The following is a 20,093-nucleotide window of genomic DNA, read 5'->3' as shown; positions in this document are numbered from 1 at the left end:
ATGGTGAAGACAGAGAGGGCAGCCTTAAGAGATGCTAAGGCCGTGTCTGTGCGAGGGGATTGCACAGACGCCCTTGGTTCACTTTGGGAGGGTTCACTTGTCAAGTGTCCTTATTGCTAAGATAACACCATATTTCTGCTCTCTCTCCTTTCAGATGCCAGTATGGACAGAATAGCTTATGATGCTTATCCCCACTCATCACTTCCGAGACATTGAACGGAAACCAGAATACCTCCAGCCAGAGAAGTGTGCCCCACCTCCCTTCCCTGGCCCCGTGGGAACCATGTGGTTTATCCGCGATGGCTGTGGCATCGCCTGTGCCATTGTCACCTGGTTTCTGGTCCTCTATGCAGAGTTTGTAGTCCTCTTTGTCATGCTGATTCCATCCCGAGACTACGCATACAGTATCATCAACGGAATTGTGTTCAACCTGCTGGCCTTCTTGGCTCTGGCCTCCCACTGCCGGGCCATGCTGACGGACCCCGTGAGTATGTCTGGGCTCATTTTGACCAACCCACATTCTCTCCCTCAGGCCGTGGTACGGCCATAGCCACCATGCTCCCCATTGAACTTGGGAATGTGAAAAAAAGATGACCAGGGCTGGGTGGAAAAGTAAGCTGCGTCTCATTGGAGCTTTAGGAACGAAGGGTCAGTACCTATATCAGAGTTAATGGGAGCAGGTTGAATGGCACTGTCTACACACTGCTGTAAGTGTGTGATAAGCCTGCTGTGTCAAGGGGAAACCCAGCCTCTGTTTGGAAGATGTTATCAGATAACCTTAGAGACTGGGCCAGATGTTCAGAGCAGAAAGCAAGCCAGAGGATAGTGAAGACCTGGGCTGGTTTGATGCTGCAGCATGCGACATCCAGTTTCAGGACATGGATGGGTTTAGTCTCCACTTAGCTTACACAAGAATCCTTTTTTAAGGTTGGGTGGGGGTGGCACACATCTTTTGCCCCAGGGAGGCAGATGCCGGCCAGGGCTACATAATGAGACACCTTGTTTTCAGGGGGGAAGATTTCTCTTTTCCTGAAAAGCTGACCAGGCTTGTTTGGCACTGCAACAGACACATCCAAGTATCTGTGGGTAAAAGTATTATTCTTTTCAGGGAATGACTTAGATAAATATATCAACTAAGGCAAGGGCCACTGAATATTCCTTATATCCTGATCTCAAGCCCTCCTGACTTTTCATTGTACTGTGTGGGAAATACCCATGCATGTAACTTGGTGAAGTCCTCCCTGTGGATTAACTGTTTTTGATATGGGGGTGATAGCCATTGAATTGAGAAAGTTTGGCTAATGGCCACCACACTTTCTGTGAGCCTCAGAAAACTAGAGCACAGACCACAGGGCTGAGCCAGTTTCTTTCTTGAAGGTGGATTGTTAATCCCTTCCAAGGTAAGGCAGTTTCCTGGCTCAGTTACCTGTGTGCCTGGCCCAGATAGAATTGCTTGGAGCCTGTGACCCAGTGTTGATGTTACCTCCTAGAGAGTGGAACAGTCACCACCTAAGGAAGGGAAGAGCTTGCACATTCTTGAAAGTGCCTCAAACACAAGGGTATAAAAGAGTTAAAACAGGGGCTGGGGATTTAGCTCAGTGGTAGAGCGCTTACCTAGGAAGCGCAAGGCCCTGGGTTCGGTCCCCAGCTCCGAGAAAAAGAACCTTAAAAAAAAAAAATATGTAAAAGAGTTAAAACAAACTAAAGGTCTATTCAGGAATTTGTGTGATACCCTTGCTATTAGAGACAGTGAAAGAAATTATATTCTTCTCTTCAGCTCACAATTCAGTACTGGCTCTCCCATCAAGATGCCTCTGTTGGAAAGACAGGTGAGGACAGCCCTGGCAGAGGAAGTGTAGTTTGCTGTGGACGAGCAGAAGAAGTGTCAGTCCAGGGTTGGTGCTGAGAGGTAGAGAGCTGAGGGCAGGAGCAAACACCACCCTTCCCCTCAGAAAACAGGCAGTAGTTCCTTCCTACAGCTCATTGTTGGGGTGGGAAGGCCAGGAGACCTTTGGAGTGTCTGTGGTTATAGAAGAACAAACACAAGAGAGGAAAGAGTCTAGAGCCCCAATTTCTTTTTTCTTTTTTCTTTTTGAGACAGGGTCTCAGTATGTAGCTCTGAAACTCATTGTACAGAGCAGGTTGGCCTCATACTCCGAGGTCTGCCTGCCTCTGCCTCCTAAAAGCACTGGGATTAAAGGTGTTGCCACTAAGTCCAGCTGTAAGAATTTTTAACTAAAGAGTGACAAGGCCAGAGTATCACTGGACAAGGATGTCTATAGCAACAGTGCAAGACCCTGCTGGGCACTGCTAAGTAGATGAACAGCTGTGTTGACTGGATGCCAGCCCGGCAAGTAGTTCTTTCCCAAGTGGCAGGGAAAGCTGAGAATAAGGTAGATGGAACCTCTGCCCTTTGGAACCTCACATTCCAATGATTAATGAGTTGATAATGTTAGAACTGCTAAGTGCTGTAAGAGCACTGGGAGGGTGTAGCAGGCTTTAAAGTCACCATGCTGGCTCAGGGTGATCCAAGAAGGCCTCTCCATAGTCATGCCATTGGAGCTGACCTGAATGGCCTGAAGCTGCAGGCCAGGGCATGGATAGATTTCCAGACAGATTCAGGCAGAAGAGAAAGAAGGTTCAAAGGCCTGAGCTTGGTGTGTGAGGCTAAAACATGTTGAAATGGGCCACAGAGGCAAGATCGAACCAGACCTTGTAGGCTTCTCAGAACCTTGGGGAGACAAGTATGAGGACATTGTGCTGGCAGTGAGGTTCAGGTGGGACTTGCAGAAGGATGAGAGACTAAAGGCATAGCCAGCTGGTTAGAGACGACATGGCACTAGCTTGGATCAAGCTGAGAGGACAGAAGCTGATGAATTTGGAGCTTATTTTAAGCTCCTGGTTTTGTTGTTGTTTCAAGACAGAACTGACAGGATTTCTCTGTATAAGTCCTGGAACTCTCTTTGTAGACCTCATAGAGATCTGCCTGTCTCTGCCTCCTGAGTGCTGGGATTAAAGGCATTCACCACCACTCCTGGCTAAGCCACCAATTCTTAAGTCTGGCTACACAGTAAAAATAATCCTTGGAGGTGCTTGCCCCTTGCCCTTAGAGGTTCTATTCTAGTCATTGGAGGGGCCAGGCTCTAGGTATTAATACACTTGAAAATGCTCCTGGAGCCCTCAAATTCAACCAGGTCCGAGAAAAACTGACAAATGGAGATTGGTCACAAAGAAAACCTTGAGTCTGACCAGGAACAGTTGTGGATGCTGGTGCCACTTGTTGCATGAGAAAGGCTAGTAAAGGAGTAGATTTAGGAGACCAAACCAAGCTTCTCTGTGGTCAAACTGCTGTATATTAGGTGCAAGCAGAGGTGTTAGGTGAGCAAAGCCAGTCAGGATTGGATGGCGGAAGATGGACTCATTGTGTAGAAGGCATGTGAGATGGGGGCTGGGCACTACCAGAAGAGTCTGCTGGCACTTGGCACTGTTCTTACAAACTGTGCTCTCCTGCTTACTGTAGGGACTTCTGCAGGAGCCCTTGCAGCAGAACCTGGATTTCACCTTGATCAGCTTCCAATCCTAGGTAGCAATTTTAGGTTTCTTTCCTATTGTTGTAATAAAATTCTCTAACCAAAGCAACTTGGGGAATTTTCTTTCAGCTCACAGTTCAGGTTACAGTCTATCATGCAGGAAAGAATGCAGTAGATTCTTGAAGTATCCATGCATAGTCAAAATCAGAAGCAATAAATGAATGCATGCTTGCTTGTGCTTGTTGAGTGCAAGACCCAAACCCAGGTAGTGATGCTGCCTTCTTTGTGCTAGGTCTTCCCACATCAGTTAATGTAACTGAAACAGTCATCTCCCCCTACCCCTGAGACATGCTCAAAGGTCAGCCAGATATAGACCACATTGAGACTCTCTTCCAGGTAATTCTAGACTGTGGCACTTAAAATTAAACACCACAGTAGATAAGAGCCACAGTCCTGATCACCAAGTAACTACCCATAGATGTAAACACAGACTCTGTCAAATAACTACCATTAATGAGAGAAACATGGCAAAGCATGTCCTGTGGATAAGCCCCATTATAGGACCTTCATGCCTCTGCCAGAAGCACATGATGACATATGCAGACTTGTATGTAAAAGAGTGAAGTGAAGCTATACAAGGCGGTCGCCAGCAAGGTGCCACAGAGCCAGGAGTCCAGATCTCAGGCCAAACACAGATCAACTAGAGGCTCCTGGTTCTTCAGCAAGTGGAATCTGTTTCTAGCTTGGAATCACTGTGTGTTCTAGGGAAATTTCCAGTGGATAAGAGATGTCTTATATATCAGGAATTCTTACTGTCTATAATTTTGGGAGAACAGCTTACACCTTGAGGTTATAAATAATATTTGCATTATATGTCTTTTTGGTTAGCACTGAGAAAGGCAGGGAGAAAAGAGAAAGGGAAACAGGAGAAAAGGTATCATGGTCTCCCAATAGACAGTTACCATACCACTTTCAGCTGGATCTTGTCATTCCAGATGGAGCACAAGAACAGTTCAGCTGTGATGGCTTTCTGAGCCATCAGCAGTTAGTTGTGGACTCTAGCACAGCCATAGTTGAGTTATACAGCAAGGGGAAGAGAGAACTTACTCCCAAGTGTGAGGAACACAGAAATGGTGCCATTCGAAATTGGAGATGAGGAAGGTCTATCAACAAGAGAGTGAGAGAGAGACAGAGAGGGGTCAGCTGGACCAAAAGGCACACGAACACCTCACTCAGCCTCTGGGCCGGCCGTCTGTGGTGAGAACAGGCTCTGCTGGGGGTTAGTCTCAGTGGGTGCTGTTCTTACCTACTTTGACTTTGTACTCTCGCCCACGGCACTTTCCTATGTTCTGGAAATCTGGTATGATGTCACATGAACTCATCCTGTGGTTATTTCCCCAGCTGCAGAATACATCATTGGGATAGATATACTAAAGTTGGTGGAATTCCCACATTGTTTCTCTAACTTGTAGGATGAAGGCTATTATGATTGAAAAGGACAAATGGAAGCCATTGGAGTTGTCTCAACAAGGGAAAATAGTAAACCAAAACCAATACTGAATCCCTGGAGGAAGTGCAGAAATTAGTGCCACCATCAAGGACATGAAACATACAGGAGTGGTGGTTCCCACCACATTTCCTTTAACTCTCCTGTTTTGCCTGTGCAATCGATAGATTATGGAGAATGACAGTTGACTGTCACGAACTTAATCAAGCAGTAAGTCCATTGCAGTGGCTGTGATGCCCTTACTTGAGCCAATTAGTACATCTGATATTGGTCTGCAGCTCTTGATTTAGCACACTCCTTCTTCTCAGTACTTGTCTGTAGGGACCACCAGAAGCAGTTTGCTTTCAGTTGGCAAGACCAGCGATGCAGCAGTCTAGTCTGCCCTTACAGTCTTAAGTTTCCATCCCTGTGTTACAACTTAGCTCAAGTGGAGCTTGATCATCTGTCTCTTCCACAGGACAGAGCACACTGGTTCAAAATATTGACGACATGCTGATTGGACCACATGAGAAGAGGGTAGCAACTACTTAGAACTTGTTAGTAACACATAAGAACATCAGAGGATAGGAAGTAAATCCAGCCAAAATTCAGGGGCCTTCTAGGCCTTCTCTTTTGGAATCCAGTGGTTTGGGGCACATAGAGATATTTATCCTAGGGTAAAGGGTAATCTATTGTATCTGGTTCCTCCCACCAGCAAGAAAGAAGCACAGCACTTGGTGGGTCTATTTGATTCTGGAGACAGCACACTTGGTTGTGTTACTCAGGCCCATATACCAAGTGACTTGGAAAGCTGCTAACTTTGAGTGGGGCCTGGAAAAGGCTCTTCAACTGAGTCAGGCTACTGCGCAAGCTGCTCCAGCACTCGGGCCATGTGATCTAGCAGAGCCAATGGTAATTGAAATGGCAATAACAGATAGGAATGTTGTCTGGAACCTTTAGCAGGCCCCTATAGGTGAGTCACAGAAGAAATCTTTGAGATTTGGGGAGCAAGGCTCTACCATCATATACAGACAACGTATTCTCCCTTTGAGAATCAGCTCTTGGCCTGCCATAATGGAAACTAAACATTTGCAGTGGACCACCAAGTTACTATGGAGCCTGAAGTGTCTATCCTGAGCTGGGTGTTATCAGACCCAGCGAGTTACAAAGTAGAATGTGCACAGCAGCATCCTCTCTGACGGAAGTGGTGTGTGTGTGAGCAGGCCCAAGCAGGTCCTGGGTACAAGCAGTTACATGAAGAGGCTGCCCAAATGCCTCTGGTTTCTAGAGGAGGCACCCTTGAAGATAGCCTGGACTTGAGAACTCGTCCTGTCTTGGAGCCCTTCCTGCCCCTCACCCCTCACCGCTTTGCTTTCTCCATCTCTCCCTTCCTAGCTACAGATACATTCTGGTTCTGCATTCTTTGGCAGTGCTTTCCCAGAAAACTGAGGCACAGTTCCTACTGCCAGGAAGTTTAAAGCCACACATTGCACATTTGCCACGATTGCGTGACTGACTCTGTGTGGTCAGCTCACTGCTGCCTCTCCTTTCCTTAGGCCTGGCTATTTATTAACCCCATAAGTTATTTCAAATCTGAGAACTGAAGAAAGGAGTGGTATGAATCTGCCTGCCAGTGCCCCACTTCAAGTCCCTGTGAACCCCTCTAGAGAACACCAGTTTCTGTGACTGTCTGAGAACACTGTAGTCTTCACTGCACATCATCAATAGAAACACTGGGGCTCAATTTAATTTACCTGGTGTTTCCTTATGGAGAAGTTATCCTGATGTGTTCCCTTAGCTGGCTAGGGCCATCCAGGGTCAGTGTGAGGTTTACAGGCTCTCTTCACACCTGCCTCTGAACGAGCCTCCCCCCCATGCTCTAGAGAGGGAAAAAATCCTATCTGGGTCACCTACCTCCAACCTTTTTATACAGACAGTGGCCACCATCTCCTGGGGGTGCTAGCTGTGAGAGGGACAGGTTCACAATGTTGACACCAGCCTTGAGATAACAGTACCTCTCTTTCTCTTGCTGCAAGTGGACAGCGATGCCAAGTCCTTGATGTCATTTGAAAGAATCAGTGATGAATATTCTTTCTTTTCAGATGTATTTATTATTTTCAATTATGTGTATGTATGTGTAAGTGGAGTATGTATGTACACATTTGTGCTGGTGCATGTGGAGAGATACTGGATACTGGATTCCCCCTGGACATAGATGTGTGAGCCACCTCATGTGGGTACTGAACTCAGGTCTTCTGCAAAAGCAGCAAGTGTTTTTAACCACTGAGCCATCCTTCCAGCTCCATTTCCTTTTTTTTTTCTTTCTTGTAATATGATCTCAACATGTAGCCCTGGCAGGCCTGAAACTGGCTGTGTAGATCAGGCTGGCTTTGAATTCAGAGACCCACCACACCCTTCTCCTCTTCTTCCTCTTCCTCATCTTTCTCTTCCGCTTTTCCTCCTCCTCCTGGTGCTGCTGCTGCTTTTCCTTTTTTAAATTCAGTGTCTTGTTGGGAGTTTCTTGTATGCTCTATTCTAGACATGATTGAAACAAGCCTTATTTTTAATTTTCTTATGTCCTGTTAATACAGTCATTGGCAATAGAGTGTGATAGATAGCATCAAAACAATAAACAAATGCTTTTATCAGTCTAAATCTCTTAGTAAAACTACATGATAAACATGTCTGTGCCTTGTCTGTCACCTGAACCTGGATCTTCAATCTGCCTCTCCTTGGTACACTGTCCTGGGAGTTGTCTGACTTTGCTCTACTCACTTCTGCTATAAAACGAGGGATCACATAGTCTCTGCCCACCCATAGATTTATTGTGCTTTCAGTCACAAAACATTTGGAACTGTGCCTGTACTTTATAAGCACTTAATAAATGTCTGCTGTAGCATTATTATTACTTGGCTCAGGTGTATTGAATGCAGGCCTAATGCCAGGCTCTGAGCAATTTGCTAGGCTATAGGTTGAAAGACAACTCTGTCTTCTCAGGAATTTACAGTCATGTTGGAGATGCGGTATGTAATTTTACACTGTGTCTGAGAATGCCAGTGTATACTGTGGGAGTCAAAGAAGTTGCTTGTAGGGTCCTGCTGTGGGCAGTTCCCCAAGTTCAGGCTCTCAGGAAGAAGACAGTGGTTTTGAAATGTGTACAGAGGACTTGGAATGCTTCCTGCCAAACCTCCTACAGAGCTTTAGATGGTGCTAACTTGTTGTTCTGGGGACAAAAGAGAAGTTTGAGATGTGTGTGGTGCCTTTTCAAAAGCCCCAGCATATATGTACACACACACATACACACACACACACACACACACACACACACACACACACACATCCCACAGCATTGTGTTGGGAGAAACCCAGCACTAGATTGGAGCCAGGGTCAGGTGTGGCTTTTGAACCTGGTCCAGGAGTTCAGACTCTGGTCCATAGTCACCAGGGAGCTAGTGAGGGCTTTTTTGACAAAAATCATATGAGCATTTGCAATTTAGAGTGTTTACCCTAGACATAATCGGCGGCTAGTAGGGCCGGGAAAGCCTGTGACACTGGTGTGAAGAAGACTGGGGGTGGCTGAGGGCAGCTTTAGGTGGAAGTAGACTTAGCAGAGGAGATGAAGGGTGTGGTGTAGCAGACTGAGAAGACCTGAAGGTTGCCACTAGACTTCTAGCCTGGATATGTGGCAGCCAGGAGGGTAGAGTGCTATGCCATGCCCAGCACAGGAAACCTCCAGCAGCTTCTCCATGCTTTTGTGGACTGAGTTAGCCATGTTTTATCTTGCTTTGAGTTGGGGCTAATATGGTTTTAAGTGTTTATAGCCTACCGTGTATCAAGAGAAAAGACTTGTAAAGTGCTTCACAATGTAGGTAATAATACTTCTCTTGGGTGATCAAACCAGGTTTTTCCTTTTCCCTTTTCTTATCTCTATATTTTCTTTTCCTAAAAACTATAAACAAGTACTTATAGGTTTGTAAATGAGAGGACAACTCAGTGTGTTTGGATACGTAGGCCTCGGCAGTCTCAGGCTTCAGGACCTTCCCATGTCGTGGATAAAGAGGGCTGAGGGCAGGTCTCAGCAGACTTTCCCACCCATGCCCTGCACCAGTGGAGGACTGCATTCAGTGAAAAACCAGAAATGCTCTGCATGAGGCAGTAACACTTTTCACAATTGTCCTGAGATTAAAGCAGACAAGTGTGGAAGAGCCAAGCTTGTGGGGGTGGGGAGGGCCCCAGCTGGAAGCCTCAAGGCACTTGTGGGGGTGGGGAGGGGACCCAGCTGGAAGCCTCAAGGCACCTTGATCACAGGCTCAGGTGGCTGGACAGCTGGGACCTTGGTCTGATAGGAACTGGTCTTGTGGGAGGTTAGTGCAGTTGGAGGCACACTTTGAGGAAGGCTCCAGTCACCAGCTGGCTAAGATAATGAGAATAGTATGTGAGACTCTGGCCACCTGTATAAAGGGGACAGCCCTGTGTGGGCTCTCTAAGGTCTAAAGGAAATTCTGGGGACTGGTACTTCAGGTACTTTCCTGGCCTGCCTCACTGCATCTGCATCTGTGCGCTCCACAGCTCCATCATCACCTCTCTCCAGTGCAGGAGAACTGTTATTTGGCCAATGTTTGCAGTCACTTTAGCTGGAGTCTGTTCCCTGTGAGGCATCTTCTCGGTTGCAAAAGCAAACCGCAACTTGCATGCATCTTTGTATTTCTTAAGTTCTTCCCTTCCTAAAATTCTTCCACAGGATAGATCCTAACAACCAGCTCTCATTCCTTCCGCCTCGATGGCCTGTTCCAGTTTGTCAGACTTAGTCAGGGTGGGGGAGGTGGTGCTCTGTGTGAAGCCTCCAGTCCCCACACGCTCTCTCTGGATCCTATTATAGTTGTTGTTGCTGCACAGGTGCACAACAGGCTTTGCTCCCTGCTGGCTTTGCACAGCGGTGCTACTTAAGTGGTGTATTGTAGAGCCTCCTGACTTCAGTGTTGGTGCACTGCTGGACTCCTACTCTGGATGATCGAATCCTGAGTACTCAACTGTGGAAAACACCATCCAAGCACCTCCCATAAGCTTCCTGCGTGCTGTAAATCCCAGCATTGGATAAGTGGGTCACTTATTAGGAAGCAAAGGCACAGTGATGGCACTTGTTATAGCCACACCACTGTCAAGGGTGGGATTTAGACGTAAAGGAGACCTAGTTAGTGTCCCTGTGCTGTGCCACTAATTGCTCCTTTTTTCCTGATCTGTGTTTCAAGCCATCCTGATGGACACCTTTTCTGGGGTCAGCTGCCCCTCTTTTACTCTGCTGTGGCAGGCAAGATGAACGTTCACCTCCTTCTCTCCTCTCACCACCTCACCCACAGTCTCAGTTCTGCTCTACATGCTTTATAGAAACCATACCTGAGTTTCCCTTCTACTTCTGCTGTGTCCATAGTGAGGTACCAGTAGTCACTCTGTCCATCTTCTTTTCTGGCTCACAAAGCACAGGGGCCTAAGCTTCCCCCCACACCCCACAGTCTGTGGCCTGGCATGAGCTCTGCAGTCACTTTTGTCCCACAGCTCTACCTGGAGCATGCCCTCCATTTCTCAGTGCCTTAGATACCAGTGTCTTAAAACTTCTGTCCCCTGGTCATTAGTTATTGGCTGCTACTTCCTCTGGTCTCTTAATCCAGTAATTTCTACAGCATACATACTGCAGCACCTGTCGGGGAGGCAAGGTAGACACATGGGAGGAAACAACACAAATCCTGGAGACCAAGTCCATAGTGACAAATGGTGAGCACAGGGCTTAGCTTCAGGTAGGTACTTGGTGGCACTGGCTATTGAGACCCTGCACAAGTTGGTGTTCTGTCTGTGTCCTTCTGATGTATACAGAGTCCAAACAGACTCTACACCCAGACTACCAAGTGTTGTATTTCCAGGGTGAGTAACATGTCAGACACCAGAGGCACCTGTTACTGAATACAGAGTACCCATCCTCAGGTAAAAAGTAAAGCACAGCAGAACCCACTGAATGCCAGGAAGCGTGTTTTGGCATGGAAGAGGTGAGCTGTGGGATGTGCCTCTCAGCAGTGGTCCTTCCCAAAGGCAGTGCTCTGAAGAGTCAATGAGCCCAACTGCTACCATGATGCTCCCAGGTGGGGAAGATCAGATCAACAAAAACAGTGCTGACAAATGAAAGCAAAACATCAATCCCAAGGTCAGTGTGGCCTGTGTGATCTGGAACACAGAGCCCATGTGTGTGGGGCTTTGACATAATTGCCTCCACTGTCGAGTGACAACTGACCCTGATGCCTTTCCTATTCTCTTAGGGGGCAGTGCCCAAAGGAAATGCCACTAAAGAGTTCATCGAGAGCCTTCAGCTGAAGCCTGGGCAGGTGGTGTACAAGTGTCCCAAGTGCTGCAGCATCAAGCCCGACCGGGCACACCACTGCAGGTACCGTGGACTTTCCACAGCACCAGGCCAGCACTGGGACTTCCGAGTGTCCCACCCAGGCAAGGAGTGGCCACTAGGATGGACCAGGCATCTGAGTGGGCAGGGGATGCCTGATGACACCTTTTTCAGCATCTGTGAGATTGAGAGACGCCCAATCTCCTGATATCTCGACGCTTTGGCCAATCTGTGAGTGTGTAGTACTCGAGACAGAGCACCGCTCAGACCTTCCTTGAAGCAACACTTGCAGAGCTTGTGACAGCACAGCTCTTAAAGAGAAGCCCGTTTTCCCTCAGAGCTGTGCTGGGAGTTCCCTTCATATCATCAAGGTTCTTTGGGTCTCTCTGATGAGAAGACTTGGAGCTGGAAATTGCATTTTCTCCTTACAAGGGGTCTGTGAATGACCTAGAGTGCCCTTTGTTACCTTCACAGCATTTCTATCTTCATGGCCACTCCTAGAGATAAGAGACTGTTGGATGGGTGATGCTCTGAGATGGCATTTGTTACTCATCTGCCACCCTGGAGGCCTGACTTGAAGCTGAAGCAGTTAGTGTTTTAAAATCCAGTGCAGTTCTCAGGCCAAGTCCCTTCCTCGTTGTGAGGACTGAATGTAAATAGCTATGAATGACCAGCAGCGAGCAACCGAAACCATGCAGAGGTGGTTAGAAGTACGAAGGCTAGGCCAGGAACCAGAGAGTTAACTTTATGGAAACAGCTTGCACGCTACCACAGTGGTGCTTTTCTCTTTCCCTATCCTATTCCCAGCACCTGGTACTTTCTTTACTACAGCTACCATCAGCTCTTCATCTCCTCTCCAAAGGGATTCAAAGTGGGCATCCAAGTGCCAGTAAACAGTTTGAGCAAGGCGAGAACTACTGATTCAGAATAACCTTGTAAGCGTACTGAATTGCCCATGTCTTCCTGAGAAAATGTGCACTGACAGCTGCTGTTTTGTGGTGTATGGTGGCCCAGGCTATTCAGAATATAACACATATTGGGGGTGTTGATTGTCTATTAAAGCTCAGAGGCTACTACATGCTTCTGGTTAGAGGTGTGTGTGTGTGTGTGTGTGTGTGTGTGTGTGTGTGTGTGTGTGTGTGTGTGTGTGTTAGACTTATTCTCAGATAGAGGTTCATACCTGTACCTCTTTCTGTATAGAGGTTGATATTGTCTCCATTCTTATCTGCTCTGGTGGGGATTATAGCCAAACATAAAACATTCCATCCAGAGCAGTGGTTCTCAACTTTGGTAATGCTGTGACTCTTTATTAATACAGTTCCTCATGTTGTGGTGACCCCACACATAAAATTATTTTTTTTAAAGATTTATTCATTTATTACATATAAGTACACTGTAGCTGTCTTCAGATACACCAGAAGAGGGCATCGGATCTCTTTACAGATGGTTGTGAGCCATCATGTGGTTGCTGGGAATTGAACTCAGGACCTCTGGAAGTGTAGTCGGGTGCTCTTAACCACTGAGCCATCTCTCCAGCCCATAACATTATTTTTATTGCTACTTCATAACTATAATCCTTCAAAGGGTTGAGACCCACTGATCTAGAGTATGCCTTCCAGCCCCTCTATAGGCAGGCCTTTCCCCTCTAGCAGAAGCCCTATAACCCCAGGGTTCCCTGTTCCCTCAAGCATATATTTGTCTAATCTGGTCGCCCAGCACACCTTAGCCCCTTGAGAGACCCAGCCTCCTGCTTTCATTCTGTTGGAGTCCTCCCATTTGTGAGGACCAGAGACCATGTGGAATCCCTTACAGGTTTATGCTGTTGTAGAGCTAAGGCCTTGGACTTATATGATAAGTTCCCAGGGGAGACAAAGCCTGGCCTTGACTGGACTGAACATCGAATGTTCCCTATAACTACACACACACACACACACACACACACACACACACACACACACACTGAAGCGGAGCCCTCATCAGCTTCCTAGAACCCTGACAGACTCTAGTTGCTTAGTTTTCCAGTCCTCACAGTCACCAAATACATCGTCATGTGACCTGGTATTCACCTGAATAACAGGATGATGGTGTAGGCTGATTTGGAGGGCCTGTTTCTTCATCCAGACACAAAATGGAGATCTGCCCTTGGATCCCTGTTCCATTCTTTCCTTGCTGCACTGTCTCTTCAGACCTGGTTTAAGCTAGAGTATGGATTTCGTTACCTTGCCTACAGTTTTGTCAGTGAGGTGTGTAATGAAGTCCTGTGTGAAAGCATGGCTCCCTCTGTCTCTCCTCTGCTCTCTTGGGGTGCCACCCATTTTCTCTGGCTGTTCCTTACTGTGTGAGCTCTAGCCTTCCCACTCAGACCCAGCCAGGCTAAGTCCAGAGTCCCTCCACAGAGTCAGAACAGGCATATTTGTGCAGCAGGACAATGAGGTAAATGCTCCTGTGGGACATGGTTATGTGTCTAATGCTGACCCAGCACCCAGGTGGTTAAGAGAACTTTTGCTAGATGCTTAAAGGCTACACACCAAAGATTGTTCTTTATGCCTCCTGGAGACGGAGCACAACCCAAGAGTGGGCCTGTTCATGTATATAAGCCAAAGAGATTGTCACTGTCTCCTGAGATCTGGGGCCTGAAATGTGTCAAGGAAGTGGTAGAAAGAAGTATCAGTTTTTAAATCAGTGTTATAAAAGATAGGAGGAATGAGAGAAATCTAGAAGGCCCAGCACCAGAAAAGACCTCCATATAGAACATCTGCTGTGTCCAGTGACTGTTGCTTCTCCCTCAGTCCTTATAGCCTTGTGCCCTAGAACCCTGCCTGCCCTGCATGAAGCTGTCTAGCCCAAGGAGAAGAGAACTACGGCTTTGGCACTTCATGTCCTTGAAAACAGGAAAACACCCACCTATGCCACCCTCAAGAGCTATAATCACTTTCCCTGCTCCCTCAAGCATGTATTTGTCTAACCTGGTTGCCCAGCACACCTTAGCTTCTTGTGAAACCCAGCTTCCTGGAAATACCTGTTTTTTTTTCAGAGTGTGAAAGTTGGCTTTGCTATGAGAGCTTGTTTAAAATCTCCATTGCCCACAGAGCCAGACAACACTTGGTGTTTCTCTACAATGGACCTCTCACTGACTCGAGCATGTACTTGAAAGCCACCCTAGAAATAGGTAGGGTGGAAGAGGATCTACTTAGGAGCCTAGGCAAGGAGTGGCTACTCAAGCGAGTAGGGATGAAGGACCCTAGAGCTCACTGCCTCAAGCGAGTAGGGATGAAGTACTCTAGAGCTCACTGCATTGGATTGCATGCCCATAAAATAAATAGGATGTGATGATTCCGTCCATGAGGAGCAGAGGCATGGTACACAATGAACTGACCACTCGGTACTACTTGCCCACTTTAAAATTGTGTGTGGGAGAGTCAGGCATGATGACGCACACCTTTAATCTCAGCACTTAGGAGACAAAGGCAGGTGGATCTCTGACTTCTAGACCAGCCTGGTCTACAGAGCAAGTTCTAAGACAACCAGGTTACACAGAAAAACCTTTTCTTGAAAAAGCAAAGTGTTAATCAATTTATCATGTACATAATTCACACGTGTTCGTGTATATTTTTAGAGCTGGTAACAGAAGAGACAGAGAGCAGACGACCAATGGTATATAGTTGCTGGGCCTGACTGTTTCCTTCTGCATCCATGTTGGACCTCCTTTTCTTGCCTTGCCCTCCTGCTCCTGAAGATGATGGAACCAGGCTAGCACTTCCGAGCAGTGCCTGTTGGTAGCATGTCTGTGTCATGAGATGAGGCCTTTGGAGTGATAGGGAAGAGAAAGGGTGCAGAGCAGTATGAAGCCTCTGCTCGTCTGAGTCAAACTGACAGGAACCCACCAGCTTGAGTAAGGTAGCCCAGCAGACCCAAGTCTGCTGTTCCAAGCTACTTCAGTTCCTACAGCTTGAAAAAGTATATTCCAGTTCTGCTAGTGTTTGGTAGAAATCCTGGAACTTCTGCCAGCTCTTTCCCATATCCTGTCCCACAGCAACATTTCCCAAACTCCTCTCACGTGGCCTTCTCAGGAAACCCAATTTCTAAGCTTCATGAGGCTTCAGAATAGCCTCTTACCTGGGTCAGTTCTGGCCTGTTAATGTGTGCAAATGTCTTGGAAGCAAATGCTTCTGACTCCTCGTGGGGAATGACTTGACACTGGAGGTCCTGACTCTGCAATCCAGTCTTCTTGCAGCATAAACTCAGGACAGCTATTACTGGTGCCCAGAGGTGTAGAGCTGAAGCCACAATTCTAGTGTTTCCCTCTGGGTCACCCAGCACCTGCTGCTTTCTTACTTGTGTAGTGGTTGTTTTCAAACTGTATGATGATTACCCCTGCTGAAGTTCTGAATTATGGGTCATTTCAGTGTTTGTAAGCGGTGCATTCGCAAGATGGACCACCACTGTCCTTGGGTCAACAACTGTGTCGGCGAGAACAACCAGAAGTACTTTGTCCTGTTCACAGTAAGTCAGCAACTGAACTCTGCCTCCATGAGGCAGGGGGACTCATTAGTTCTTTGGAAAATCTCAGCACTCTTAGCAGTTTTCATTGTTGTTGAGAATACTGCCTTCTGTATGGCTCTCTGCCTTCTCACTCAGGATCTCTCTGGGTCAACAGATGTCCTTCACTTTCTGTGCGTGTAGAAAGCTGATTTGATTTGACTAGCTGGAGGCAAGTGCTATGTTCTGGGTACCACTCAAGCACTAGGCCCATATAACTAAAGAAGGCAGTGTTGCTGGTGGCCTCAAACTCTGAGCTTCAGGTAGATGGAGAATAGTTGGCACTCTGGCCTTTTAAGTTAGAAGCAGCAACAGAATTTATGTGCCCCAGACAGCCTGAGTCATGCCTGTGTTTAGGCTGTGCATCTGTTCTGGTTGCCAGAGAACAGCTGATATCATCCTACTCAAAACAAGAAATGGAGGGTCTGTGGACTGAAGGAGTCACAGGTACCTTTCTGGCCTCTGCCTAGCAGAATATTCATGTAGAACATGTTCTGAGTAGCTGCTCAAGGAGGCTGCATAGTTAGGAGACTCTCCCAACAATGGCTCAGCACTGCTTTCCCGTTTCAGATGTACATAGCTCTCATTTCCTTGCACGCCCTCATCATGGTGGGATTCCACTTCCTGCATTGCTTTGAAGAAGACTGGACAAGTAAGTATTGCCAGGGTTTCTCTTCCTGCTGTAGAGATGGTATAGGACCTGAGTGGCCTGGGGGGCCTGTTCCCTTTGCAGTACTAGGCCCAGACTCATTTTACTTCATCTTCTGAAAACCTACAGACTGATCAGGCCCTAAGAGGCACTAATCTTTTTCTTTTTTTTTTTTAAATAACAAGAAATAGACCCTTCAGTTTAGACAGGCAACTTACTGAGTTGGACAGGATCAAACTAAGTATGTCCCTAGAGAGAACAGGCCCCAAGTCAGCAGAGGCCAGGATCCTGAGGGCAGCAGGAGAGATCTTTGAGTCTTGGTCTGTAAAGCACTTGTTTTACTCTTCACCGCTAGGGGTGGAACCCAGGCTTCACTAGGCAAGCTCTCCTCCCACAAGCAATACCCCAGCTCTAAACAGGGCACTGTAATGTCATTCAACCCAACCTCCCAGAGATCCATTTCTAGCTTTTTGCCTAGGTAGTAGTTTTTTTTTTTTTTTTCAGATTGCTTGTCTTGTTAATACTAACTTAGATTAAGATCATAGACCATGCCTCCCTGATTCACAAGTATTACATTTAAATGTGAAGATTTAAAACAGAGAGAAACAGGCAGGAAAGCAAAAAATAATAAGCAGCCACATGCAGGGCTAGAACTTTCACACTCAGAGTCTGTGAGGCAGATGTCCTGAGCAGGGAACCCCTTTCCAGTTCTGAGAGGAGGGCAAGGCAGGGACAAGCAGGATACCATCTGCAGAAGTACAACCAGTTTCTTAAGTACATACATGTATTTGGCTAGGGCCTGGCAATCCAGGTCAATTCTGGTGTGGCCTTGGCAACTTGATATAGAATGTCCAATGAGGTAATTTTATCATCACAAACCTCCGTCCTGTGTCAGGTTAACTGTGGACAATGATCGCATAGCCCAGACTGCCACAGAAGTGACTGACTGTCTCTGTTTTGTGGTAGTGCTGACAGGGCTGTTAGAGCTCACTAGGAGCTGGGAAATATGAGAGCCTCTTGGGCTCTGCCCCTAGCAACAGGGCAACTGACAAGGATATGACCTCCCTCTTGTAAGTGAACACACACACAAAACACACTGCACATCACATAACACACAGCTGACACGAGGTGTATAGATGCTCTAGTATCACTTCTTAGCCATATCCCTGTACTGAAGGGGAAGTAAGTCTCAGGATAACCAAGCCTCTTGCCCAGAATCTGCAGCCAGGTACCATTCCAAGATTGGTTGAATGGCTCCCTGGAACCTAAAGTAGATTTAGTAGGAGAGACAGGGGTAAGCCCAATTCCACATGGAAGGGATGGCAAAGGCAGGCATCCTTTATGAGGGCAATCATAGTTGGAGCTTATGGTCAGGCTCTTATCCCTTACTCATGTCTGTCAGACTTAGAGCCCTGCTTCTTCCCAGCACTCTTCACCACCAGGGCCAACCAGGTAACCTTGCCTGTTATCATTCACTGCCCAGCTCCTCTGGTTGGTGGGCTGCTAAGACCAAGTTTTGCCCAGCTAGGCATCAAGAGGAGAATTTACTAGTTCCAGTGGCTATGACACAGGCATCAGGCTTACAAGTGGTAGATATACACACGGAAGCAGAATCCCATACACATAAAAATAAAAGAAAAAGAAAATTCATGTGGAGGTCTAAGTCCAGAGAAGCAGATAAAGAGGAGGGCATGTCAGATGAGATGCTCCTTGCCAGCCTCCCTAACACACACAGTGTTGGTCTCATTCCTGCTCTTTCCCACATCCCCTCCCTAGACAGTCAAGATCCATGCAGCCTCCCCAGCAGAGGAAGCATACCGACCCCTACAAGCCAAACTGAGAGGCCTTCACCACATCACCAGAGCTGATGCTAGGCCAAGCATGTCACATGCGTGGCCCAGTTTTTCTTCCCTGTTCAAACACTATCTCCCTCAGAGCCTTAGACTGCTGTGTGTTTGAGTTAGGCTTTGTTCACTGCTCAGAAACCATATTCGTAGTCACACATCACTGCTTTACAGTGGAAGGGTAAGCAGATGCCTAGAGCCAGCCCAACCATGAACGTGAATAGTAAAATCTCCAATGAGAGACTGACAGTCTCAGTTACATAGATGTCCCTGGCAAGAAGGAGCATTTCCATTCACTGGGCAGGCCACTTCTTGGCAAATAGTCCCCTATCAAGTCCCCAACCACCAGGCACTCCTGGACCTACCCTTGTCTCTCACCTGGGACCCAAAGGAAGCCTGGGGTGGCTGAGCTGGAGTCAGTTTGGGGGTGGGGAATACCTCTCCAGGAAAGATCTGACCAGGCCAGGACTTTGGACTTCTGAACCTGCATCCTCTGTTCTCTAGGGAAAGGCAGGATCTCCCGAGGAATCATGAGGTCTAATAGACTTATTCCAAGCTGGTCATTGTGTGGCCTTAGGGTAATGATCTGAGTTGCACTAGTTAGAGAAGAGGGAGCTTGGTGGGGTGAGGCAGGGAGCCATGCAGCCATGCATGTACAATCCCTGTGCTGCTTTCCTTGCAGAGTGCAGCTCCTTCTCACCGCCCACCACTGTTATCCTGCTCATCCTGCTGTGTTTTGAGGCCCTGCTCTTCCTCATTTTCACATCAGTGATGTTTGGGACCCAAGTGCACTCCATCTGCACAGATGAGACGGTAAGCAGAGCCTCTAACCTTGGCTTTGGGGACCCAGTCACCTGTCAGTCCTGAGGGCTCTGTCAGGGTGCAGGGCACAGTGCCTTCTGTTCTAGTGACCTGGTCATGTTTATGCAGATCAGCTAGTTATACAGGAATGGCCCTGCCTGCAGCCTTAGCCGGAGGTTGCCTTTAACACATGTCCCTCTTTATTACACACTGGACCCTGCCAGGCATTTTGCCAGACTCTTGTCCTTCCCAGCAAGGCTTCTAGACATGAGCTTCTAGAACTGATGTCATGACTGGATCCAGGAGACAGATCTGCTTTGAGCCTCCAAGACAGCACATTTTGGTCCTTGCCTGCTCACCTCATGTCCTACAGCCAATTTCTGGCCTTCCAAAGATACCCAGAAGTCTTGAAGTGGTTGTGATGTGACATTTCTTGACTTTTGTGCTTTGGGTTCTAGAAGATGGAGTGGGCAGCACTTTGCCTTGAATGTGAAAAAAAAGAAATCATGGGGACCCAGATTCAACCTCTTGCTTGCCCCTGGCTTTATGAGTGCTGCCCACTCACCTTCCCAGATAAGAGCTTTCACCTGTGGTCCATGCTTTTAGATGCAGGACGGCGTCTTCCATGGCTTCAGGTGCTCCAGCTCTGTGGGCCTAGCAGCAGAGAGGGAGCAGTGCAGAGTGCATTGTGAGTTCTAGGTGTTTCCCAGTGCTTTCGACGTCTTTTAACCACTGTCTTTCATTTATAAGAATTCATGTCATTGCAAGAGGTTTGGTGTATATTCAGCCATATTCAAATCGGTAAATGGGACCAGCTCCTCCACAGAAGACCTATAGGAAGCCCAAATGTGACTGTCAG

General features: G+C 47.3%; 1 protein-coding gene across 10 annotated transcripts in view; it reads left to right on the top strand.

Annotated features, from left to right (window-relative positions):
* Positions 1–20,093, top strand: part of Zdhhc3 (zinc finger DHHC-type palmitoyltransferase 3) — a 48,336-nt gene that overhangs the window by 15,022 nt on the left and 13,221 nt on the right. For 7 of the 10 annotated variants that reach the window (NM_001413578.1, XM_039081314.1, XM_039081311.1 and 4 more), the window contains 5 exon segments: positions 155–484; positions 11,322–11,446; positions 15,808–15,904; positions 16,511–16,592; positions 19,116–19,246. In NM_001413578.1, coding sequence (NP_001400507.1) covers positions 179–484; positions 11,322–11,446; positions 15,808–15,904; positions 16,511–16,592; positions 19,116–19,246 — 741 coding nt within the window. In that variant the 5' untranslated portion in view covers positions 155–178. 10 annotated transcript variants of the gene reach the window in all.

This window comes from Rattus norvegicus, chromosome 8 (assembly GCF_036323735.1).
Source record: "Rattus norvegicus strain BN/NHsdMcwi chromosome 8, GRCr8, whole genome shotgun sequence".
Taxonomy (NCBI): Eukaryota; Metazoa; Chordata; class Mammalia; order Rodentia; family Muridae; genus Rattus; species Rattus norvegicus.
This window is presented reverse-complemented; position numbering and strand designations above follow the sequence as displayed.